This window comes from Rhinichthys klamathensis, unplaced genomic scaffold (assembly GCF_029890125.1).
Source record: "Rhinichthys klamathensis goyatoka isolate OS25496 unplaced genomic scaffold, OSU_Roscu_1.1 h1tg000192l_1, whole genome shotgun sequence".
Taxonomy (NCBI): domain Eukaryota; kingdom Metazoa; phylum Chordata; class Actinopteri; order Cypriniformes; family Leuciscidae; genus Rhinichthys; species Rhinichthys klamathensis.
Window position 1 is genome coordinate 167,395 of NW_026606718.1, and position 27,596 is coordinate 194,990.

Here is a 27,596-nt window from a genome sequence, read left to right on the forward strand (position 1 = left end):
TCTTGCGAATGTATGTTGAATGTCTTTATTTCTTAACTCTTTTTATTTTTATTTTTTTTTGCTATTACCCTTCACTCGATCCTTGAACTATCAGTTGATGGATGATTGTATATGCCGACATGAGACACCTGTACCACGGTTTTGATATTGTAAAACTATAAAAACAAATCTATTTTTTTTTTTTTTTTTTTGATTTTGAAAAAAAAAAGCCTCTATTGACACAAACAAAAAATAAACACAATGAAAGTCTATTGATTTGGACCTCATTTACTTGCATTGTATGAAAAAAAAAAAACATTTTATACATTCTTCGAAATATCTCCTTTTGAGTTTCACAGAAGAAAGAAAGTCAAACAGTTTTGGAACCACAACATGAGAATTTTCATTTTTGGATGACCTATCCCTTAAATGGGTCATAGACTTGATTAATTTATAATGTTTCCTGGGGTGCCCTTATAACTTTTGTATGATTTTAACATCAAAAATTGTCATAATTTAGAAATAAAAGCCATTTTTCCAAGCCTGATTTGAACGCTCTGTTTTAAGGGGCGTGTCTGTGTGAGTCTTCAGTGTAAACGCCCGCTGCTGTGATTGGCTGACATGTTTGCATATGAAATAGCTAGTATTACATGTGGAACTCTCTCTAAAACTTTTACTAAGTTTTTACCATTACAGCTATCGAGATTAAGGAATCGTGAAAAGTATTGATCATAATGATCTATTCCCATCACATGAAAGGTTGCAGTGATGAGCATTGACAAGATGACAGACAGTCCGTTGATCGCGTATGAAAACATCAACGAATGCTTTCACCAAATAACAATGCAAACACGATTCGTTGTACGTTGTAACAGCGTCATTGATTTCATGATGATTGATTTCAACGAGTTTTGGCAAGTATCCAGAATGATAAACTCGCGCTGTTTGATTGACAGCTTGGGTGATTGGAAAGGGAGCGTTCTTTGATCGCTTTCTTTAAATAATTTAATCACAGTTTAAATAAGATTATTTTCATCCTACTAAAGAGAAACGACGTGAAGTTGATGATTGTTTAGTCACTGGCTTGATTAACTAAATCAAGTTGATTTACTGATGCATAAACGGTTTGAACGATTTTGAGAGATAATCTGTTTGAATTTGAATAATTACTTCAGAAATCACTGATCACAGATCAGACATTAGAATAAACATGACTAGCCTAAGCCTACTTACATGTTTGTAGCGTTGCTGGCAGATCCATATCGTAAAAGTCTGTTTGCAAAGCCTGCATTGTTGGGGGAAAAAACCCACTATCCTAGCATTATGAAGGTAATGGTATTGATCCTGGGTCGATCTCATGTCACTGTTCACTAACGCTCCAGTGGGCGGGGCCAAAGATGCAGTGATGTAGTCTTGATGTTCTTCTGCAAAGGCGGTCTACAGCTGCCCTGTGACGTCACAATACTCCACTTTTTAGATCCTGTCGTTTGCTGGCCTTGGTTTCAATAAAAGCAGTTTTTGGAATATCAAGAAAGATTTGAGTTTTGAAACTTGCATGGTATTTTTATAGTATAACGAACTCTTAACTGTCAAAGGATCAAGGAACATTTGAATTTTCAGTCTATGGCCTAATTAAGTCTTAAGATTAAGTCTTGTCCATTACAAGAATGGAGAATTCTTGTTTTTTTTTTTTATGGAATATTGCAGTATTTATAATAAATTATTTAACCATGCACATAATTTTTTTTTTTTTATTCATGTGGCCTCTTAATATTTAATCAAAATAACTTCCCCAACATCTCTTCTCTGATGATGTGTTTACTGGCATGAGGGCGGGACAACCTGTCACTCACATGACATCACAGCAATAACAAACCACAACCATCCAATCAATTCCCAATGGACAAAATCAAGTCCCGCCCTACATTTTTTCTTCTTCGAGAAGCTGTTTACACTCAGATATAGGCTATGTCACAATAGGGAAGAAAAAACTATCAACTTCTGTTTCATGCTGACTTCAGGTTTCAACTGGTGGGGTTTTTAAGGAAGGACATCGCATTAACTGCGAAAAAGCGACCAGCATCATTTATTTTCAGTGAGAGTTGGTAATTAGCGGCGACATGAGCAACAGAGAGTCAAGCCAGTTAGACAAAGTTTGAGAGCAGAGTTCAACTTTTCTCAAGCATGCAGTGGCACGATGTGGCATTTACCAGATAGTGGCTAATGCAGATAGTGATACAGGTGGCTGGCGGTCAAGTAGGAACACCAAGTAGGAGTTGCTTCAAGCTTACTACTCTGTTTTCAGATGGTTTGTTCACTGTTCAGTGTAACAATTGATGTATTTCTATTTCTATTTAGAGTTCAGTGCACCTGTGGTTTTGACATCTGCTTTAGACTTAGGTAATGTGAGATGGGTAATGTTGGAAATATGATAATGATATACATTATATGCCATATCTAACCAAATAAATTACCTGGCTGTCCCTGTTATGTCAACATTTATAGATCCGTTCCATAATGTCAGTGCGTTGGCAGAGGTGTACACATTAAAGTTGGGCTCTAAGAGGTTCAATTCTGCAAATTTGGCAGCAGATTGATTTAGTTGCGCTTCACCAAGGATGTGGTCTTAGTCCTTGTAGTGCACAGGAAGAGGAAGAGGCTTGCGCTTCTGTGGAAACACGTGGTACGGCGAGAGCTCTGGCCTTGAAATATCTGCAGAACACCAGCCTCTCAGCGAAAGTTTTGATATGCTTGATGGTTAGAAAGTCTGCATGATAAGATTGAATTGTAATCCTTCTGATTTTCCCACACCTGGTTGAACCTTTCAGCTTGTCATGTTTGCTTTTATTGCTGTTTGCATTGTTGTGTGACATGGACTCTATAAGCGGAATTTCTAGAGAAAAACCACAAACAGTTCTCCGATAAGCAGTTCTCAATCAAACCACAAACATTTCTTATTATTATCAATGTTGAAAACATTTTTGCAGATTAATATTGATATATTGATGATTAAAAATTGATTTATATTTGTGTGGAAACCGTGACGTATCTTTTTCGGGGTTCTGTAATGAATAGAAAGTGCACAAGAACTTTTTGTAACATTCTTTACTGTCACTGTTAATCAATTTAATGCTCCCTTGCTGTCAGAATAAAAGTATTAATTTCTTTCAAAAACAATTTCACTGACCCCAAACTTTTGAATGGTAGTTTATGCAACTGTCTAAAAATTAAATCTCAGAATCTGCAATAACTACGCAAACATGACAACTTAGTTCATCCTTAAAGGGATAGTTCACCCAAAAAATGAAAATTCTGTCATGATTTACTCACTCTCAAGTTGTTCCAAACCTGTATGAACACACACAAAAGAAGATATTTTGAAGAATGTCATTCCTTTCTACCATGAAACACAAAAAGAGATATTTGACTCAATGTTCACGCCACCCCTTTGCCATGTGATTGCTTTGTGCGATGAACACACTGATATTTAAGATGTTGTTTTTGCTGCAGCTTACAAGTTTTAAATTTCATTTGAAATATGACGCATTCAGATGTGCCAAATCATTTTTGGCATCAATGATGCTTAACGGAGTTGGTTGTGTTTCAAAACCATTTATGATCCAGCATATATAAAGATATTTAAGAAGGTCTGCAGAGTGGAATATTAAGAGAACAAATTAGGGAATTTTCATTTTACAGTTCATTAAAGTTTTTTACATCTTTCCTTTTGCAGTCGACGGACCTTGTCTGCGAATCATCGAACAACCAAAACAGGTAATGCACATAATATTTTGGCAAATGCTCTTGTTAAATGATTTAAACTAGTCAAAAAACATCACCACTGAAATGTTTTCTTGCTGCTTCAAGTGTTTTTCCTAACATGTTTTTAACTGTGTAATGGCACAAAGGTTCAGAAGAGACTGGTAACTCTGGCAACAGGCAGTGGCAATAACAAACTCAGTATAGCACAACATTAATTCTGACGTTGTCATCTCCAGAGGGGCTTCAGGTTCCGCTATGGATGTGAAGGCCCTTCCCATGGAGGACTCCCAGGGGCCTCCAGCGAGAAGAACAGGAAATCTTACCCACAAGTGAAGGTATGGTTCAACCAGTTAGAGCTCTGCTGATGCTTTGCAATAAACAAACCATTCTCTTACAGTTTCTTCTGTTTTGATTGACAGGATAAACCTATGTTGTGCTATTTTATTTCTCCACTGCTAATCAAGCTGAGTAGGCTGTTATTTATTTGTGGTCTTGGCAGACTTTATCATCTTGAATAAATAAAAAAATAAAGATTAAAAATCTCCCTTTGACTTACACTACCGTTTAATATTTTTTGGGTCAGTAAGATTTTATTTACTTATACTTATACTTATTTTATTTACTTTTACTTATACTTATAATCAGCAAGGATGCATTAAATGAATAAAAAGTGACAGTAAAGACATTTATAGTTTTACATTTCTATTTCAAATAAATGCTGTCCTTTTGAACTTTCTGAAAAATGTTACATTTTTGAGGTTGACACTGACAACCAATTACGTTCATTGTATGAAAGAGCAGCATGAACATCCTACCTAATATCTTCTTGTGGTCTACAGAAGAAAGTTTACGTCATGACAATGAGTAAATAATGACATTTTTGTCTAAATACTTTTTTTACAAGCTTTTAAGTGCTGGTATTTCCTTCAGGAAATGCATATCTAGTTTGCATAGGTTTGAGATCTAGAGAGAGAGAGCGCTGTCTGACATGGCGGCTCTTTCATCAAGTGATAAATCCAAATGATGCAATATTAGCTGGAGCACTCGGCTAAAAATAGTAGCTGCTTTTTTCTAACAACTTGCCTGTCTGTACCAGGACAGTTATTTTGAGGTCAAGGTTTCGAAAGTGAGTGAAACAAAACAAGGAAAGAGAGGGGAGAAATGAAAGAAGGACTTTGTTCTGTGATCATGTTCTCCTTCATGACGACAGTCTGTTTGGGAATTTCCTCAGTGTGTCACTGGGGTAATTAGTGGGAAGAATTGTTCTCTGTAATGTAGCGTCAGAGATGGGATATCTCGCCCCCTCTCTCGCCCCAACACACTCTGACATGTAACACATACAAGCACACATTAAAGAGGTGTGTGTGTGTGTGTGTGTGTGTGTGTGTGTGTGTGTGTGTGTGTGTGTGTGTGTGTGTGTGTGTGTGTGTGTGTGTGTGTGTGTGTGTGTGTGTGTGTGTGTGTGTGTGTGTGTGTGTGTGTGTGTGTGTGTGTGTGTGTGTGTGTGTGTGTACTTTGCACATACACCTCCGAGTAAGTGTGGGCTTTACTGGGACTCCAAATTATTGATCAGATCAACTTTATTTGGTATGCATTGATGTTGTATATGGTAAAGGGGCGTGACTGCCAAAACATGCTCAAATCGGTTGACCAATCACAACACACTGGTCCAACCGACCAATCAAAGCACATTGCGATTTTAGGAAGGAGGGGCTTCATAGAGACCGCAACTAAATGGAGCGTTACTGACAGACTGGGAAGAGAGGTGCTGCAACAATGACAAATACGTGAAAAACAATGTTTTTTGAACATACAAGCATGAAAACCTTTTCTATTAGACCTCAAAACAAAATCAAGAATTTGTAAAAGGGCATGATATAACCTCTTTAAAACTTTTCAACTATGGAAATTTACCACTGTATCCACTACCTCTCTCTACATAGCATGCAATAGTCTGTTGTTTTAAATCTGCCGGTTTTGGTAATCTTAAAGGGTTAGTTCACCCAAAAATGAAAATTATGTCATTAATGACTCACCCTCATGTCATTCCAAGCCCGTAAGACCTCCGTTCATCTTCGGAACACAGTTTAAGATATCTTAGATTTAGTCCGAGAGCTTTCTGTCCCTCCATTGAAAATGTATACGGTATACTGTCCTTGTCCAGAAAGGAAATAAAGACATCATCAAAGTAGTCCATGTGACATCAGTGGGTTAGTTAGAATGTTTTGAAGCATCGAAAATACATTTTGGTCCAAAAATAACAAAAACTACGACTTTATTCAGCATTGTATTGTCTTCCGGTTCTGTTGTGGATCTGCGTTCAGTGACGCTGCTGACGTAAGACGCTGCTGACGTGTTATCTCGTGCGCCTGAGCTTTGTTTACAGTCTGAGGGAGACGCACGCTGTAAACAAAACAATCTTCGCAAACATGTCTAAGGATTTCGACAGAGGAAGACTTGCATTTTTTTGCCCAGCCATATTTATTTGAACCCGAATACACGGACGCACCAGATACACGTCAGCAGCGTCTTACGTCAGCAGCGTCACTGAACGCAGATTAACTACAGAACCGGAAGACAATACAATGCTGAATAAAGTCGTAGTTTTTGTTATTTTTGGACCAAAATGTATTTTCGATGCTTCAAAACATTCTAACTAACCCACTGATGTCACATGGACTACTTTGATGATGTCTTTATTTCCTTTCTGGACAAGGACAGTATACCGTACATACGTTTTCAATGGAGGGACAGAAAACTCTCGGACTAAATCTAAAATATCTTAAACTGTGTTTCCGAAGATGAACAGAGGTCTTTATGTGCTTTGAACGACATGAGGGTGAGTCATTAATGACATAATTTTCATTTTTGGGTGAACTAACCCTTTAACACATGCGCTGGAATTCCCTATGTTTATAATGTTGATTTAATTTGTGGTCTACTATTAATTTTCTCGCTCTATTATGTACATTGTACATCCTACAGATTTATTGAAGGGATTTCCGTGTTGATGAAGAGAAAATTAGCTCAGCTGTTGCCCATATTGCACATCAACTGCTCAGCTCAGCTGTCTTCAGTTTTGTTTGACTCTCAGCCGGATCTGAGAAGGCGAAATGGAGAATAATTATTTACGTATTCGCACACATGTATGTTTTTTATGTGTGGCATCAGTGCTTTCATGATATCGTCAAACGATCTTTCTAGAGGGGCTTGCGTTTATGTTCTTTGATATTCTCTGGGTATTTTTTTTCTGGGGGTTGATATTTCTATGTGCATGAGTCATTTCTTCCCAGAGAAAGTGTCTTATAAGCCACATTTGAACTCGGCCTATAAGCAGTCAAACCACACACCCCGGCATATGAGTCAAGAAGAGATGATTTTAAAGTCTTTTCTTATCAATGTTTGGGATTTACTTGTTATTCAAGCCACCATGACACTCTTTTGTTTTCATTTGAACTTGTCTGTGTGTTTATTAAGGACGGTGTTGATAAGAATGGCCAAATTATGTTGTGGAAAAGTCCACAAATGGTCCGCCCACTTTCCCTGTGAATGCAGGGTTTTCCCCCACCGAAATGAGATTAGCATACCTGTGACATTCCTCTGCCATTAATATATCTTCTGGTTTGACTTTCTGAACAGTATTTGCCGAACTGCTACACAAAGGCTTCAAATTGTATATACCCATGAATGAATAGTAATTTTAGTATATAATATAGTACTATTTGATTGTTTAATAATAATAATAAAGACAAAAATATCACAAAAAAAACTATTGTTATATTATTTCACAATAAGTTGTTATTGTAAAATAATATTAATTTATAAACCGCTTTAAATTGATTAGATGATGGTGATATTATTACATTAAATGATATAATTTAGATAATTGTCAAACGTATCAATGATTATTCTTTTACAAAATTATATAAATGATTATATTATTTATTCTGAAATAAGGACAATAATCTATTGATGATAATATTTTTAATTATACATGATTTATTATTATTATTTCACAATAAATTAATATATTATTTTAAAATAATAACATTTTTGATATTTGTTTGATTGTTTGTTGATAAGATTATTATTATTGTTGTTATTTCTACGTTAAATGATACATTATTTTATTTATTATAAGATAATAATAATAATTGTCAATGGATCAGTTATTAATCGATCAATAATAATTGTTTTATAAATGGATAGTGAGGATGCTTATTATTATTTCACAATAAATTATATAAATTATTATATTATTTATTGTGAATTGATAATCACAATAATCTATCAATAATAATAATAATAATAGTTTTATTTAAATACGTGATTATTATTGTTATTTCACAATAAATTATTTAAATTGTTTTTTATATAAATAATGATAATGATCAGTAATTGTTTTTATTGATAAATGATGATGCAGACGATTATTATGGCAAAGTGGCACATTTTTTGCAGATTTTGATCTGAAACGGTGTTTTTTTAAAAACTGTATTTTGTCATTCTTTTCTGTTTGTTTGTGGGACAACAGATCTGTAACTACCAGGGAGCAGCACGAGTGGTTGTTCAGCTGGTGACCAACTCTACGGAGCCCCATCTTCATGCTCACAGTCTGGTGGGCAAACAGTGCGATAAAGGAATCTGCATTGCCGATTTGCAGCCCAAAGACTCAAGTATCAGGTCTGAATTTATTCCTCAACATCCAGGGGTTCAAAATACCTCTTTCTGAGCAACAACACTTTTGGTACATGCAATGATAATGGTCATAATTAATATCCACTTGCACTTGTTTCACAGTTTTCCTAACTTGGGCATTTTGCACGTGACAAAGAAGAACGTGAGTAAAATTTTGGAGGAGAGGATGATTGAGGCCTACAGGATGGGATATAACTACGGAATATTCATCAATCCTGACATAGATGCCCTACAAGGAGAAGTTCGCATACCCAGAGAACTCGCAGGTGTGTGTCTGTGTGTGTGTGTGTGTGTGTGTGTGTGTCCGTCCATCCATATTCTAGTTAGGACGCCACCAAAAAGAATTATAAATGTTTAGGGCTGGACCCGAATATTCGAATATATGTTTGGTGGGTTGGTATTCGATTTGAAAATGTGACATTCGAATATTCGTTTTATTTTGTGTGTGTGTGTTTTTTTTTTTTTTCACACCTGGCATGCCCCTCAAAACGGTTCTCATTCGCGCTTGAATACGTTTTACACTATAAAATCTGGTGAAATATAATACTTAACATATAACTTCGTTGGTAACGCTTCCTTTTACAGTACAGTACTTACGTGTACTTACAGTGTACTTACCTAGAAAGTACTGGCTAATATAAGGTAAGTACATGGGTTAGGGGTAGTACCTAGTTATTACCCAGTAATTATAATTACTATAATAAGTACATAGTAAGTACATGGGTAACAGGACTGTAAAAGGAAGCGTTACCACTTCGTTATAGCTACTTAATAAATATAATTTGCTTCTTCTTGGACTACTAAACCTGTTCCTGCAAAGGGAGTATTCTCTAGCTAGAGCGCAGAACAGCGGAGTTTACGCGCATTTCGTTTTTATTTATTTAAATCTACCCTACTTTGTCAGTGAGAATATTATAAGGCTATACCTTATTAAAAATATTGCTTAAGTTAAAAGACCTGTGTGTGTGTTTTATATCACTAGTGCAGTGTCCATTCTCGGAACATATAAGCCCTGCTCGCGTGAGGCGCGCCGCTTCTTTATTTAAATCTACCCTACTTTGTCAGTAATTTGTTAGTGAGAAAAATATTAGACTACCTTATTAAAAATATTGCTTAAATTAACTGACCTGTGTGTGTGTTTTATATCACTAGAGCGTGCAGTGTCCGTTCTCGGAGCATATAAGCCCTGCTCGCGGTGTTCTGTAGTTTATTAAAAGTTTATTCATTCTGAACGTGTCGCGTCTCGCCTGTCTATCTATATTGCACCAAATACGTCACTGCACTCCTTGTGAAGTCGTTTGGATGAACGGTTCTCGAAATAATCAAAATGCAAACGGACAGACAGACATATAGAGATTCCGAAGCTTCGAATATTCGATGTTCATTACTACCGAAGCTTCGAAGCTCAAAAAATGGTATTCGGACCAGCCCTATAAATGTTATTGTTGTATTTTTAGTATTTAGATGTATTTTTACATTTACAGTGCAAAACATTTTGGCCAGTTAAAAAAAAAAAACATTGTTGTTAATACTTTATTCAGCAAAGTGTCGGTAAATACATGTATGTTACATATGATTTCTATTTCAGATAAATGTTGCTCTTTTAAACGTAATATTTATCAAAGAAAAAATGCATCACGATTTCCACAAAAATATTTAGCAGCACAATTGTTTTCAGAATGTTTCTTTAGCACCAAGTCATCATATTAGAATACATTCTGAAGGATCATGTGACACTCACGCTGAAGCCTGGAGTAATGATGCTGAAAATTCAGCTTAGCCATCACAAAAATAAAATTTGAAATATATTAAAATAGAAAACAGCTATTTTAAATTGTAATAATATGTCACAATATTTTTTTTTTTTTTTTTTTTTTACAGTATTTTAGATCAAATAAATGCAGCCTTGGTGAGCATAAAATACTTTGTTCAAAAACATTAATATTACCAACCCCAAATTTTTAACCTGTAGTGTAAATACATAAACATAAATACATTTTTGCAGGAAGTTGATGGCATGCAGTGTGACCATTGTTACTGACTGGTGGTTTGTACTTTTCAACCCAAAAATACAAGTGACTAAACGTATTATTGAGTCCTGATATTGCTTATGGTTGTTCTAGCTTAATGGTTGAAGATCTGGAATAGTATCCGAAAGGTTGTAGGTTTAAACTCCACAAGAAGCGAACACTTGTCACTTTGTACAAAGAAAATGAACCCCTGTTTGGTCCGAGGGCGGTGGTCCTATGGATTTAAATAGGATTTGTCATGTCTCCTGATGATCTGAAAATACTCTGGTCAACAGAAAGAGATGAATGATTCTTTTTAAGAATGCTTGAAGTGTTCAGCACATTGTGACTGTGTGTACATGTATTTCAGAACCTGAGAGGACCCTGATTAGCACTGCAGCCAATAATCAGTCGAAGGAGATGGACCTGAGTGTGGTCCGGCTCATGTTCACAGCCTTCCTGCCCGACAGTGATGGAGGGTTCTCCCGCAGACTGGATCCGGTCATTTCCGACCCCATCTTTGACAGCAGTGAGTATCATCCTTCTTGATGCGGACTGTGTCAATCAGAAGCATTCACAGCAGTCCTATTTTAGTATCATTGAGATACAATTATAGTCTTTGTCAACACTTAATAAGGTCTCATTTGTTAAAATGAGTAAATGCATTAGCTAACATGAACTAACAAGGAGCAATGTGGTGTTGTTTTTTTGTACAGCATTTATTCATTTGTTAATGTTTGTTTATAAAAGTACAATTGCTCATTGTTTGTTCATGTTAGTTCACAGTGCATGCTTAATGTTTACAGATACAACTTTTGATTTTAAAAATGTATTCGTAAATGTTGAAAGTAACATTAAGATTGATAAATACTGTAAGTATTGTTAATTGTTCATGTTAACTATGTAGTTAACTAAAGTTAACAAATGAAACCTTATTGTGCAGTGTTACAGATTTTATTAACATTCTTAATTAGTTTTTATTTTTATATTTTCCATTTTTATTAATGTGTTTTTTGTCATTTTTATTCATTTTTCTTTTTTATAGTGTTTATTTTTTTATTTGAGTTATTTTAGCACATCTAGTTAAACTAATTGAAAATGAGAAATGTTACCTTGGAAACTAGCTGAAATGTTATATTTTATTTTATTTCAGTGAACGTTTATTTTATTTCAAGTAACAAAATAGTTTTATTTAACGGTTTTAGTGTTAATTTTAGTTAACTATAATAACCCTAATTCATAGTCATTAGAAATCATAGCCTTTAGCCCAATATGTATAATTTAGCGACAAACGCTTTTCTTTCTCTTCTTTGTCCCAGTAGTTTCTGTCAACGTGGTGGTCACATGATTTTGAGTTTGGGGCTAATGATTGTTATTAGGTCTCACTTTCAGTCTCATTCTCTTTTTCTTATTCTGTCTCTCTCGCTCTCTGGCAGAGAACTGTAGGGTATTGCTTCCTCCCTGAAACTAAGCCTACACTTTCAATTTCCCCTCCTTTTTCTGATAATCTCTGCCAATTTCTACTCTCTCAGTGCTGTCAGAGTAAAAAATAAAATAAAAAGGAAAAATAAGGAAACTCCACAAAAAACATCTTTTTAATTTCTAACACCCCTGTATCTCTTGTTGCTTTTTAGAAGCCCCAAATGCGTCCAATCTGAAGATAGTGCGGATGGATCGAACTGCCGGCTGTGTGACAGGAGGAGAGGAGGTCTATCTGCTATGTGACAAAGTCCAGAAAGGTCAGAAAGCAATATCATAACGGTCATCATGGCATGCTCTGCCTGTCTGTTATTGCTGGACAGAATTAATGGCTTATAATGAAAAACAGATTTTTTTTCCTTGCCACTTTGAAATTGTAACATTTACAATGGAGATCTTAAAGAGTTATTCAGCAATTACTGTGGTTGTGACATCACAACCATGATCAAATTAACATAGACAATTGCATTAGCAATTCCTGTACAGCAACTTGGCCATTCTTATTATTTCCCTTGCAGAGTTTAGCCAGTCATAAAGATCATTTGCATATACACTACTGTTTGAAAGTTTGGGGTTAATAAGGTCTTTTAAAAAAAATGAGAAATTAATAAAAAAACACTGAAAAAAAGAGCAAATCAGCTTTTTAATAAAGGACTGGAAGTCCCACCTTATGGTTTAAAGAGCCAATCGCCTTTTTGATAGAGCCATAACCTGTTTGTTTTACTCTTGAACTTGAATTAGCTAGACCAGCTTGAATAATGCAAACAATTTGCATGATTTCAACCAAAGAAGCGTAGATTATGAGCCTATTGTTGTCTGATTTTATTCCTCATTTGAAATGTCATTTAAATGTAATACCGTCTTTTGCCATTAAAGTAGACATGAGCTATACTTGTATGACTGTAAATAGTTGCCCGGGGCATTACCAAGATGGCCGCCGAGGGATCTGACTTGTTTTAAAAGGGACTTTGCTAAGGGTCAGAACGAGAGAATGGTCTTTTGAAGTGACTGTTTTTGGTGCAAGAATCCTCGACTTACGGAGAAAGGGATGTAAAGGTGTGAATGTGGATGCTTTTAGGATCAGGAACATTTGAAAAAGCCATTTTGTAAAGTTTTCTGAATGAAACCTCCCTCAAACAGTTCTAGCTTTTAACCTACAGGTGATACGCCACCTTGTTCTCTAGTTGTAGATTTTGGACGCCCTGCACTCTTGAAGGAAGTTTTCACTGCAGATTTCCAGCTGTAGGGAATTCCCCATTTCATATGCAAATTCGGGGGTAGGAGAAAGTTAGCTTTACGTCAGGTTTTCAACGACCTACCCGCCATTTCCCTTCTCTCATATTATCCTCACCTTGCTCACAAAGAAGACGTCTCTTCATGGACAAATTATATTATGATAAAAAGATGATCAGTCTGTTTCTGGTTGAACCTGAAACACAAAATCAACAGTGTTCACCATTACTACCCACTAAATCCTCTGAAACATTGACAACAAGCTCTGGAGTGTTTTAAAATGAGGAATAAGATTCATATCACAGTTTCAGTCATGATCCGTTTATGGTATTGTGATGCATTGAATGACAAGTTTTGCTGTGTGAATCATATTATGGGGGCATTGGCGATCCCCCCCCCCCTAATAATAAAAAAAGACAGTCTTACATGATTATTTTATTGTTTGGTATCATGGTACAGTATATCTCAAAGTACCATGGTATTTCCAACTGATACGTAGAACATCTGAAACGTTTCTGGATCACGTGTCTGTAATGTGCTTATCTGTTGAGTGAAGTTTGTATTATATTAAATCGGGGCTTTTGAGGAAGTAAGAGCGTTCTGCATGATGATGACAGAGATATTCAAATTTTTCTGTGTGTCTGGCGACCGTTGTTTCCTCTTTCTTTCCCTGTTGGTTCACAGTAATTTCATTTTCTAATTTTCCTCTTATGTGATGTCATTGTTTGTTTTTGTGACAGATGACATCCAGGTGCGGTTTTATGAAGATGATGATTCAGGTCTAACCTGGGAGGCCTATGGGGATTTCTCCCCCACTGACGTCCACAGACAGGTCAGCACAGGAACTTGTCTGCCCTACTGGTCGAAACCTGATTCTTTATGTTTAGTGACTTGCTTTGTGGTTTGATGATGCCATCAGTCTGTTTCTTATAGACAAATCCTAACTTCTCTGGAATAAATAATTGGAGAAGAAGCACAGCTATTGAGGATTTATTAAGGCAGCATTGAATCAAAACTGATCCTATTTACATTCTTTATACACTATTGTTTGAAAGTTTTGGATTTTTAAAATGTTTTTGAAAGAAGTATTTTATGCTCACCAAGGCTGCATTTATTTGATACAGTAAAAGCAGTAATACTGTGAAATATTATTACAATTTAAAATAATTTATTTCTGTTTTAATGTATTTTAAAATGCAATTTATTCCAGTGATGGCAAAGCTGAATGATCAGCATCATTACTCCAGACTTCAGTCACATGATCCATCAGAAATCATTCTAATATGCTGAGTTGCTTAACAAGAAACATTTCTTGTTATTATCAGTGTTGGAAACAGTTCATAAAGTTCGTAAACCTTAATGCATCTTTTTACGGATTCTTTAATAAATAGAAAGTTCAAAAGAATAGCGTTTATTTGAAATAGAAATATTGTGTAACATTATAAATGTCGTTACTGTCACTTTTGATAAATTGAATGCATCCTTGCTGAAAAAAGTCACTGTTACATATTGACTTTAAATGACTGTAATTATATAGTATTATTATTATTAATAAAATAAATATTCTGGCAGAATGAATAATCCACCTTTCATTTCCATCCCTTAGTTTGCCATCGTCTTCAAGACGCCTAAATATCGAGACCAGAACCTCCAGAAGCCCATCTCTGTGTTTGTGCAGCTCAAGAGGAAGTCAGACAATGAAACAAGCGAACCCAAGCCATTCACTTACCATCCACAGATTATAGGTACAGTCTTTACCCATCTCCCAAAAGTTTTGATGGTAACCACAGCATCAACTCTCTCTTTTTTTTTAAGGATTTTTGCCACAATTTTGCGAGCTAAGAAAAAAATTGCAGACAGAAAAAAATGTCTATTGTCAAAAGTAAAAATCTAAAAAATACTTAAGAGTCCCCAGTCGTGAACCCTGGGGTCCAAAAGTGCCAATACTTCTATTTTGTTTGTTTTTTTACTGCATAGCAATTAAGTAAAAAGTCCAATGTCTGCCCATATACTGGTTTACTTTTCCACTGAATTTCTCTTTTAAACTGTTTTTAGACAAAGAAGAGGTCCAGAGAAAGAGACAGAAAACCCTGCCAAACTTCCAGGACTACAGCGGAGCAGGAGGCGGAGCTGGAGGCATGTTTAGAGGAGGAGGGGGTGGGTCTACAGCAGGGGGCGGTCCCAGTGGAGGAGGAGGAGGTACTTCAATATTGCATTGGACCTTTTAATTAAACGTTTCAATATCCCACCGTGCACTGCTTTGATGCATTGATGTTGGCCAAATCTTTTAGATCAAAATATTTGAATGTTTTTGTCTTCTAGGGCATTTTTTCCAGGGATATCCAAATTATAACAATTATGGGCCTGGATACAACTTCTCAGGCATGGGAGGAGGCGGGACAAGCATCAAGCATAGTGAGTGTCCAAGCTGTCAATCAAGCTGCCATCATCGCATATTCAGTGTCACATGATCCTTCAGAAATCATTCTAATATGCTGATTTAATGCTCAGGAAACATTTCTTATCGATGGTGAAAACAGTTATTTAACTAAAAAACAAAAAAACATGTTTTTTTTTTTTTTTTCAGGATTTTGTTTTATTGTAAATGTCTTTCCTATCACTTTTGATCAATGTAATATGTCCTTGCTTAATAAAAGTATCTTACTGGCCCCTAGGGAGTGTACAAATGTTATAAGAAAAAATATATATATATTTGGGGGGGAACTTGCAGCAAAGTCCGTTTCTCAGTTTTCCTTCCTCTTTTAGCATATCAAGACCCAGTAGAAGACAGTGAAGAGGATAGCGACAGTGATACAGATGATGATCCTGCTTTAGGTGGAGGGGTACGAATCTGTGCCCATCCTGAACCTATTCCCCTGAATCAGGGAGTGGCTAGTGATGACACACAGTCTACAGAAGATATTGAGTTAGACTCCACGGGTTAGTTTGACTTCCCGGTATAGCCAATGCAGCTAAATCTTTAAACTTGGCTCTGGATAAATTTGTGCATTTCTCTTTTCAGGCTGTGTGTTAGAGCCACATTTGGCTGAGCTAGCTGGAAGACATGCTCAAGCTCTCTTTCATTACGCATTAAGCGGTGATGCTAGAATGCTTCTGGCTCCACAGCGCCCCCTCATGACCACTCAAGACGAGAACGGAGACACGTAAGTCAGACAAACCAACCTCATGTCTTTGTAGAAGCTCTATTCACATAAACTACCCACTTCTCACCAAAACACGTCAAATGGGAATAAATTATTTCAGATGTTGTTTTGTCTTTTTTTTACCCAAAATGTATTTACTGAAAATTTGGGTTTGGTTTTTAGGGGTTTACATCTGGGAGTGATCCACAGTCAGGCAGATGCCGTGCGAAATCTAGCACAAGTCATCTCTGATCTCCCTGGAGCGGATGTACTCAACATGAGGAATGATCTTTACCAGGTAGGGCTGCTCGATTATGGCAGAAATCATAATCATTATTATTTTGGTCAATATTTAAATCACGATTATTGGTGGGTGATATGATCAAATTCTTATTTTATGATAGGAGTCATTTTAGTAGGGATGCACTGAAATTTTGGCCGCGGAAAATGGCATTTTCAGTTTTTGGCTAAAAGAGAAAAAAGGCCGGAAATAAATGCCACCCCGCCCCTCAGTGTTCAGCGTTCAGGTTTCACTCTCAAATATTTCGTAACTTTTCGAGTGCCACCGCTTCTGAAGCGACTGGCTGAGCAGGTAAGTCTGTACTGGCACCCAGTTTGCTCTGCTCAATGTTCCTCTCCGTGCGTGCGCTCTCTGCTCAGTCGCTCACGGCCCAAGCTAACGCTCCACTTGTGTACCGCTCGTGCTCACCGGAGAAGCAAAGACATGAAATTTCTCTGAAGTAGAGACTTGACTTCTGTTTGCAATAGCCTTACTGTGCTGTAACATGGTGAGGTTTATCCATGCTGAGCAACGCTGGTAAATTGACCCTACCCTTTCATTCACAGATAATAATAGCTTTGTAGAACTATATTTTGTGAAATAAACAGAGGTCGACTGATTGATCGGTTTTGCCAATTAATCGGCAGCGATAACCGATTACTTTTATTACAGGTGACATATTATGCCTCTTTTCACAAGCTGTAATTTAAATCTATGGTGTCCCCAGAATGTGTCTGTGAAATTTCAGCTCAAAATACCCGCCAGATCATTTATTATAGCTTGTCAAATTTGCCCCTTTTTGGGTGTGAGCAAAAACTCGCCGTTTTTCGTGAGTGTCCCTTTAAATGCAAATGAGCTGCTGCTCCGCCCCCCATTCAGAAGACGGCCGATCCATTACACGAGCTTCGGATACTCCAGCAATAACAAAACACGGTAATTTCAATCATCCAAATTCTCAGAAATAACCAGTAGCGGAGTGCAGCCGTACGGAGAGACTCAGGAAGAGGTTGCAACTTTTAAACACACCTGGACGTTTCTGAAGGGTTAGTGGATACATTTATGTAGTTGTTGTGGAGTTACATTGATTCATCTCATTGACTTGCTTGTACCGTCATGTTTAACTTGTACACAAGTTGACACACAGTTCCCTGAGGTCTTTATAAGACAGCTGTGACATTTCTTGCTCTTCTTTGCAGCAACGACAGACCAGTTTGCATGCTTTGCTGGAATTTTTGCCATTGCGTTAGAACTGGTTACACTGCTTTCGTGGGTGTTCAGCGGCGCCGTGGGTGGAAACGTGCAGATTAAGGGGCGGTAATATTATAATAAGATCCCCTTCCTACGTCAGAAGGGGAGAGAAATCTCATCGGCTTGTTTTTTTTGACACGCTTGCAAAGAAAGGCTTACCAAAACAAAGTTACTGGGTTGTCACTTTTCACGTTTTCTGGGTTGGTAGATGCACCTGGGACCCGATTATAGCACTTTCATGATATGTCCCCTTTTTAACCAACTAAGGTTATTAAAAGTATTGTTCATTGTTAATTTCAACATTTATGAATACATTTTTACATTTTAAAGTCGTTTCTCTTAACATTAGTTGCACTATGAACTAACGTGAATGATCAATCTATAATTAATATATTCATATTTTTATGTTTAATAAGTACAGTACATTTTCATGGTTCAGTGCTGTTTTTTTTTTAAAATCTATATATTTAGGTGTTCAAGCACGAAGTGCTGAAAACCTATTGTATTTGTACTGATTTTTATTATTATTATTATTATTATTATTATTATTATTCTTCTGCCGTAAAACGCATCGTGCAGAACAAACCGTAAGTGCTGGAGCTCTGAAACTTTGTCAGATGGTAGTACAAAAATCGAGGAGAGCCTCAGAAAGTATGACCCCGATTGGCCTATAGGTGGCGCTACAGCAATCAATTGCGCGAAACTGCTCATAACTCCTAAACCGTATGTCGTAGACTCAAGTGTCTTATATCATTGGAAAGCTGGAGGCCTGAAGAACAAAACGTATATCTCCGATTTCATTTCCGGTATGCAAATTTTTCCGCCATTTTGAATTTTGTCAAAAACCTACTTTTGCGAACTAGTCCCTGGTTTTTCGCCCGATCAAAACCAGACAAATGCATACATGTTCTCTGGAGTCTGAATATCAATAATCATTGAAAAAAAGTTGAATTTTCGATTCACGGTCGCTAGGGGGAGTAAAATGATCGTTGTGGAAGGAGCCTATTTTACTAATATGGCTATAACTCGAGAAGTAAATGAGATATCTTCACCAATCTTGGAACACATGTGTATGAGTTCAATCTGAGGTCACAGTAAAAAAATCGCGTCGACCTAACACTAGGTGGCGCTATAACACACAAAAAACCTAAATCGGGCTATGACCACCTGACCGTTAGTCCGATTGACTTAAAAATTGGTATGCAGTGTCTTGGTCCAAGGTGCCATGTATGTGTATGAGGAAATTGGCGTAACTCAAAAAACATGGCCGCCATCGGCCAATGAATTTGAGAACCTATTACACGAGGTTAACGGAGGCCAATCGGAACGAAACTCGACGGACATGTTTGACTCATGGCCCAAGAGGTCTGTAAGAGTTTTGAAAGAAATTGGCCACTAGTTGGCGCTAACGAGTTTTACGGCTCTGTAATCACGTGGTGTTGCACACATCCCTAAAATATGCATATCATTTGATAGATCTCCTCAGGATGAACAACTTTTCCTCTAGAACCATTGCTGTCAATCAAATCGTTCATTAAATATTCACGAATATGTTAAAAACCTACTTTTGCGAACTAGTCCCTGGATTTTTGCCCGATTGGAACCAGACCAGTCTAGGACAATTCTCTGGACTCTCTAGATCAATAATCATTGAAAAAAAGTTGAACTTTTGCATTTTTCGTATGGCTATAACAGGGTCATTTAGAAAAGGGGCGTGTCAAATACACACAAAAGCCTATAAATCATAAATAAAAACTCAGAACTAAACAAAAATTGGTGAGCATATGTGTCATAACATGGTGAAGAAGCATGCAAAGTTTCATGGAGATCGGACCATAGTTGGCGCTATAACTGTCAAAAAGCTTTAAAACCATACATTTCCTATGGCAAATTGCCTGTATTGGCTGTAAATGCTGATCTCTTAAATGAATGCTCAGATCTTCTTTAAAAAAGGTCAAGAACATGTGTAATATCACTCTGTACGGCATTGAAAAATTTCAGACAAATCAGACAAAATTTGCCTCTATAATTAATTGTCACAGGAAGCCTCAAAACGAAAGTAAAACATTGGGCCACGCCCCCCCAAGCACGAATTCACTCATAACTCGAAAACGGAAAGTCTCTGCCCGCTCAATTTTTGATTGTAAGGTCCTCTCAGGGATCTTGATCCAAATCTTTCGTCGCGGGGCTCGGGAGCGCCCCCCCGCGGATCGCTAATCTGTGAGAACCCCAACTTGAAACGGCTGTAACTCTTGATCCACACCATCTAGATCCTTGTGGAAGAGCTTGTTGGAAAGGGCTCGTCCTCATCTAGCTTCGATTCGAGTTTGGTGCGATTTGGCCTGGGCATTCCCGAGATATAAGCCCACAAAGATATGCATTTAAACGGACATTACTCCCGACAGCAATCACTCAGCAACACGGGGATGGTCTTGTTCAAGAGGGCTCCTCTAACCCTATCTAAGTTCTGAGTTTCAGATTTTTTCACTTTCTCGTTCCCGAGATATAAGTAAAAAAAAAAAACGAATTTCCTGTCATTCATTTCAACCGTTTATGTAGGCTGTAAAACCGCTGTTGTCCACTAGAGGGAGCAACAGCATTAGATATTTTTAATCTTTTTTAACCAGTTTTCAGCAATGGCTAACAAACAAATGCTTATAATATAATATTAAATAATGATTTATTAGAAAGTTTAATATTTTTACATCACAAATAAATATCTGAAATGCTTAAGGACCACAAAAAGAGATTTTCACAATATCATAACCCACAATTGTGTGTGTGTGTGTGTGTGTGTTTGTGTGTGTGTGTAAGCATGCATAATGGTATTCACATTGAAAGACTGGTTTGCTTTAGTGCACAATACTCAGGGTTTCTGCAGGGTTTAGTCAGTCAAATTTAAGACCTTTTAAGACCTTTTTATGACCAATATTATTTAAATTTATGACCTACTCGAATTACGAAAAATAACTTCCTTTCAAAAGTCTTTTTTTATTGACTTTCATTAAAAGTAATAAGTTTAATTATTTAAAGGTTCCATTTTCTTAAGAGTAACAAACTGAAGGCTCCCTTTTCCTAAGTATCAATAACACAGGAACAACACAACACTTATCACGATAATATCAGTCAATATCGATAATTATGACGATAAATGTCAATTCTTTATTTCTTTGAACTTTGAAGGCAGATTTTTGTTCCTAACTGAAAGTTGTAGAAACCAGAGCGTTAATTGTGGTTTTAAACTACTCTTTATTGTCAAAACATATCATGACAAACACTTGCCAAACAGGTGAACATTTCACAAATCTGAGGTAGAACATTCAAACATTTGTATTTTTTCCTTAACAAAAATAATATCTTTATTTCAAAATTAATTTCTTAGTTTCTGCATGTGCTAATGGGGGATATTGTTTCAAGTCTTGAAACAGGTTTGTGTTGCCTGGCTTTGATGGCACGTATCTTTATGAAATGTATGAAAAACAGTAGGCTATAGCCTAAATACATAAATACTGTAATTATATTCCATTAGTCCTTTAATACATTGTCTACATTAATAATATAATACAATTCAATATGTATCCCACATTTCATGGTGCAGTTAATATTACTAGGCTAACGTTACAGTAAAACCATGGTAAAGGATGTAAATGTGTAGATGGAAAAGCTTTCTGACTGTATAGTTGCGCACAGTGTTTCTCCTGTTCGTCAGCGCTGTTTCATCTGCCTTTAAACTGGTTTAAATCACTGAGACATTTGTGTTCTTCGCTGAATTCAAGTGCTTCTCACTGGATCTCGTGATCGAGACTGATCAAAGTTAACCATAGACAGTAAAAGAACGTGTCTGCTCTAGTGAGCTTGATCGCGCTACGCTGCCGTTTGGACTTTGAGCCGAGCGGATAAACGCTCCGTGAGGCGCGCGCGGTTCAAATGAGTTTCGTTCCGCTTTTGGCGCATAAACATGATCTAACATTTATCGAACTCTTGATATCGTTTTATAGAGAAAACATTATATCGCGATAATGAATGAATGAGCATATCAATTTAAGATGTGGCTAAATGTAATTTATGACCTTGTATGGAAAAGCCGGACGTTTTTATGACTTTTTATGACCCCGCGGAAACCCTGATACTGATTAAACCAAGTAGTTCAAAATAAAAGTGGTACTATAGCAATAAGTGGTCTTCTACTACCCTCTGCTGGACATTATACTTATTAATAGTCTTTTCACATGTGCTTTTGCATTCATATATTCAGACACTAAAAAATAACCTTATGTGACAATTACTATAATAACACAATCATATTTTGTCTTTCAATTCACTTTACTGTTCTGAAGCTTCACATAATTGCTAACAACGTGGTAAATCATAGTAAATCATGCTACAATCCTGCTGAATCATTCTAGAATGTGGTATATCATGATAAATTATTGTGTAACATTCGGTCACAACAAGGTAACATCAAGGTAAACTAAGACAAACCATGGTAAACTGACTATTGTAGTACATTGAGAAATATGAATCCTGAAGGACAATTGCAGTAAACATTTCTTTTTTCCATCACATAGTTCAAATATCTGTATCTACAACAGAATGTGTGTGTGTAGTCCTAGGTTTCTGAATAAATGCTGAATAATCTGATTAATAGCTTGCAAAGACATTAAATGCTTATAGACCATTAAAATATATTTATATAATGACTTTGTGTGTATGTGTGTGTGTGTGTGTGTGATCAAATGTCTACATATGAGTGTAAAAGCACCTGTGAAAACACTTTATTAATAAGTAGAATGGCCAGCAGAGGGCAGTAGAAGACCACTTATTGTCTCACTCTCATTTTGACACACTTGATTTTCAACAGTAAATCAAAGCACTAAAGCAAACCAGTTTTTCCATGTTAACTATTATAACACAATCATTTTTTGTCAGAGTTTATCACTTCATTTTTATTGGCCCTTCACATCAATGCAGCAATGTGGTAAATCATGGTAAATCACGATAGAAACATGGTAAATCATAGTAAAAAATACTATTACATGGTGGATCATGGCAAATCATGCTAGCAATGTGATGAATCATGGTAAATCATGCTACAATCCTGGTAAATCATTCTAGAATGTGGTATATCATGGTAAATCATCCTATAACATGGGAAATCATGGTAAACTGTGGTAAATCATGCTAGATTCATGGTAAATCATACTGGAACATGGTAGATCATGAAAAATCACACTAAATTTGGTATATCATGGTAAATCATGCTAAAACATGGTCTATTCCATCTATGATGTCAATGTTTAAATGCTTGCTACATAAAACTTAATGTCTTTTGATGCTTTTGTGCTTAACGGCCTTAAAGGCCTTAACTGCTTGAACACCGCTAAATGCTGCTAGCAGCTTTAATTTATGTTATGTCTGTTTTCATTCAAAATCTATTTTAAAAACTATAATTTGATTAATCGGTTATCGGCCAGCGTGGGCCAACCTAGTTATCGCTATCGGTAAAATCCACTATCGGTCTACCTCTAATAATAAATCTGTTAAATCTGATTCTTTTGCATAGAACTGAATGAAGAATAATATATTGATATTTAATATTATCTTAATATGTTTTATGTCCAATTTTGGTGTGTTACTTTAAATAAAGGTGTGGTTATTTTATTTTATTGGCTTGTGTTTTTTTAAAGTCAGATTCAATATAATTATAAAAAGTCTAATATTATTACAATTATACAAAAAAACTAATTTTAATGAAGAAATTAATTTTTTTTTTTTTTTTTTTTTTGAAGTCAGTTTCGGTTTTAGCCAAGTGCATCCAGAAGTTTTGGTTTCAGCCCTAATTTTAATTTTATTTTGTTGCATCCCTAAATTTTAGATATCAGTGAAATTTCACAATTATCGATAATTCAGCAAACACTAATATTAAGTTAACTAATGTAGCTAAGTAAAAGGTCCTCAAAACAGTTACAGAAGACAAGTAAACAGTCAGCAATACTTCACTGTATACATTAAAGGAATAGGTCACCCAAAAATGAAAATGCTGTCATCATTTACTCACCCTCAAGTTGTTCCAAACCTGTATGAATTTCTGTATGAATATGAATTAAGTTTGGCTTAGGGAGGAACGAAAGTGCACCGCTGTAAAGGAAAGGATGGTGCGCTGGGCGGCAGCGGCACAATAATCGTTTTACCTCAATTATCTTGTTTTCATAATGTTGGAAGCCAAAATCAAAATCGAAAAATCAATTTCGATTAACCTCACAGCCCTACGACCAGGTATACTAAAAACTCACACAATACTTTAAAAACAGGTTTTGTTTCTCACTACAACTGAGGCCTGTGAAATTTCCAAAAACTCGATAGCCAATAAAATCCTCTGATACTTCTGTCCCAGACTCCTTTGCACCTCGCAGTGTTGACGCAGCAGAAAGAGGTAGTCGAGGCCTTATTGGAGGCCAAGGTGGACGTCACGCTGACAGATCGCCATGGAAACACGGCGCTTCACCTGGCGGCTCAACAGAAAGAGGAAAGCATGCTGCGATTGCTGCTAAAGCACAAGTCAGTGGCGCAGTTAACTAGCATCCCCAACACAGCAGGTACGCTGGACTAACTGTCTGAGAATCATTCATGCGTTCAAATGTTTTGGGCTCTGATGTGTTTATATGTGTGTGTTCAGGTCTCTGCGCGCTTCACCTGGCTGTACAGGCGAACAGTCTGAGTTGTGTGCGGGCCCTGCTGGATGGCGGGGCAGACGTGGAGGTTCAGGAGCTTACGTGTGGCCGCACAGCGCTTCATCTGGCCATAGAGCTGGGAAACCTTTCCCTCGCTGGCTGCCTCCTGCTGGAGGTACTACTAACACCTCCTTACATGATCAATGAGGCAGTGAATGGTTTTGGAGGAGTTTTAGTGACTTTAGTGAATACTGCATATTTCTACTATTTAAAAGTTTACTTTACTGTTGTATTGTTTTTTCAACTGAAGCCCACTTATAAATGTTAATTAGTGTATATTTTAGTGACCTCACTAACTGTTAGAAGTTGATTCTACTTTCTCTTTTTATTGCTAAATAACCTCTGTTATGATTGGCTGAACTCGTTTCATGTGAAATGAGTAACAATAACCCTTTCAAATTAATAAATACTTTACTATACTAAATACTAGGGATGCACCGAATCCAGGATTCGGATTCGGCCGAATATTGGGATTTTTAACGGGGTTCGGTTTCTGCCGAACCTCAGAATTTTTTTCCACCGAACCGACTACGCGCGCTACGTCGAAGTCACCGATCAGTGAATGACATCAAAGTACCGCGTGAACGAATAGAGAGCAGATGGCTCCTTATGCTTTTGAATTGCTCTTGCGGGACTTTGATGTCATAAACTGATCTGTCTGTGCAGCGCCGGTTCAAGTCGAACAAGCCTGTAGTGTAACGCGTTGTGTCAGGAAGAAAAATAGGGATAGCTCACAGCTAAAGTTATTGCAGAGGCCAGACAGACTCACGGAGGCGATTGGCATCTCACAACTCGCACTTTATTCCACAATCGAACTTGTGTAACTGTCTGTCACACGTTCTACCGTCCACTGCGTTACTTAACAAAATAAGGTAAAAATGAGCATCAAACAGAAATAACCCGCATACATGGGCATGTGTTCGAGGCGCACGGCACATACGGCGCGCAGTTCTTAAAGGGGCCACACCTTATTTCCACTCGTACAGTAGGTGGACCGTTCGAATGCAGTAGGCTGTGAGAAAGTGAAAATGGAACTCGTGAGCAGAAAAAGTGTTGTTTGGCAGTACTTTCAGTGAAAGAAGGCAATTCAAGTCGAGCTACATGTTCAATTTGCAATGCCGATTTGTCTCATGGTGGCAAGGACTCTAAATAGGCTACACAACATCGCCGCTGTTAAAATGCATAATGTTGCTTATTCTTTTTTTTTTTTTTTACAGTTATAAAAGTAAGTTTATTATTTACAGTAATAAAATAAAATGAAAAATCCACTTTGTTTACTTCATTAATGTGTTTACTGTGTTAATGGACTGAGGATGAGAGTAGGATTCGGTTTCGGATTCGGCAGAATCTTAACCAGTGGATTCGGTATTCGGCCGAACCCCACAAATCTGGATTCGGTGCATCCCAAATACTAATGTTTTAACTGCTGTTTTTTTTTTTTTTTTTTTGTCTCTTATCCTCACCAAGACTGTAATAAAAAATAATATATGTTTTATATTATTAATGTGTAATATTTAAAATAACCTTTTTCTATTTTATTTATTTATAGCAAAGATTAATATTCAGTAGCAGTCACATGATTCTTCAGAAATCATTCTAATATGCTTCTCAAGAAATATGTCTTATTATTATCGATGTTAAAAACAGCTGTGCTGCTTAATATTTTTGTGGGAAAACTTGATATTTTGTTTTCAGACTTTTTTGATGAATAGAAAGTTCAGCATTTATTTGAAATTATTTGTAACATTTTAAATGTATTTACTGTCTCTTTCGATCAATTTAATGCGTCCTTGCGGAGTAATTTCTTTAAAAATAATTATAAAATCTTACTGACCCGAAACTTTTGAATGGAGGTGCATATAATAACAAAGATGGTCACATGATATATATCAGTATACACTGACAAGTCTGACATCATAGCCGTAGCGGTTTCTGAAGGACCAACAGTCAAACTTGACAGTGGAAAGAACTTTGGATTTGTCTACATAGTATATCAAATCTTATATATTAAAATATGAAGGACAATCTTGTTTTCCATAAATCGCTTTGAAAGTGAGGAGACGAATGCAAACGTGAATGCAGAAATAACGTGCTCATGAAGTTATCTCTTGATGAATAACACTGCACGTGTAACATTTTGTCTATGCAGGGTAACGCATATGTAGACAGCGTCACCTATAACGGCTCCACTCCTCTGCACATTGCTGCAGGACGGGACTCGACCAAACTGAGCGCACTTCTAATGGCTGCAGGTGAGGAATTATGTGTGTTCATTTATAACTAACATGACAACTGTCTTTGCCTGCTGCCATTAATGAGTTATATATAGATCTGGTAGAATCATTCTAAAGCAAATTCATTATCATTTATTAAAGATGTTTCACGACTCATCCCAGGTCGTAAATGTTATAATTGCGTCCATCCATAGTCAGTAGATTAATTTACCTTTACATGGTGTAACCAACTAGTGTTGTGTGCTTTGCTTTTAGGAGCAGATCCTCATAAGGAGAACTTTGAACCGCTGTTCTTTAAAGATGATGAGCTGTGTGGCACATGCGAGGACGAGGAGGAGGACGAAGGCTATATTCCCGGGACGACCCCTCTGAACATGGCAACTTCCCCAGAGGTGGGTTTCCCAAATGTAGGATGTAATGTAATTGTACTGCTGGTTGTCATTGTTTGTGAAAATAATGTGTGGTCTGTTCTGTGCTGACAGGTGTATGATATTCTTAATGGAGAAGAGTATCAGCCCAACACTATCGTCGTTCCACCGCAAGGTATGAGCTCCTTGTATTCTTTTCATGTTTAATTTTTTTAAACATTTTTTTAAACATTTTTTTTTTTTTTTTTAGGGCTTTTTAGGTTCAAAAAGTTATGTAAATCAATCAAATCTTGGCATGAAAGTAACATTTATTGTGGAAATATAATAATATAATTATGCTCAGCTCTAAATATTTAATAAACTATTTAAATACTCTTCATAAACCCATTTTAAAAACCCTTATCCAGTTATCATGAAGTCAGTGGACTGGAA

The 27,596-nt window shown here is 36.6% G+C and overlaps 1 protein-coding gene across 2 annotated transcripts in view; it reads left to right on the forward strand.

Annotated features, from left to right (window-relative positions):
* nfkb1 (nuclear factor of kappa light polypeptide gene enhancer in B-cells 1) overlaps positions 1–27,596 on the forward strand; it is a 39,253-nt gene that overhangs the window by 9,683 nt on the left and 1,974 nt on the right. For both annotated transcript variants that reach the window (XM_056262369.1, XM_056262368.1), the window contains 18 exons: positions 3,710–3,753; positions 3,978–4,076; positions 8,276–8,424; positions 8,542–8,705; positions 10,819–10,977; positions 12,083–12,187; positions 13,901–13,992; positions 14,767–14,905; positions 15,216–15,359; positions 15,483–15,575; positions 15,927–16,100; positions 16,183–16,324; positions 16,487–16,601; positions 24,226–24,427; positions 24,508–24,677; positions 26,712–26,814; positions 27,052–27,188; positions 27,279–27,339. In XM_056262369.1, the coding sequence (XP_056118344.1) occupies positions 3,710–3,753; positions 3,978–4,076; positions 8,276–8,424; positions 8,542–8,705; positions 10,819–10,977; positions 12,083–12,187; positions 13,901–13,992; positions 14,767–14,905; positions 15,216–15,359; positions 15,483–15,575; positions 15,927–16,100; positions 16,183–16,324; positions 16,487–16,601; positions 24,226–24,427; positions 24,508–24,677; positions 26,712–26,814; positions 27,052–27,188; positions 27,279–27,339 (2,292 nt within the window). The remainder of the gene's footprint in view (positions 1–3,709; positions 3,754–3,977; positions 4,077–8,275; positions 8,425–8,541; positions 8,706–10,818; positions 10,978–12,082; positions 12,188–13,900; positions 13,993–14,766; positions 14,906–15,215; positions 15,360–15,482; positions 15,576–15,926; positions 16,101–16,182; positions 16,325–16,486; positions 16,602–24,225; positions 24,428–24,507; positions 24,678–26,711; positions 26,815–27,051; positions 27,189–27,278; positions 27,340–27,596) is intronic.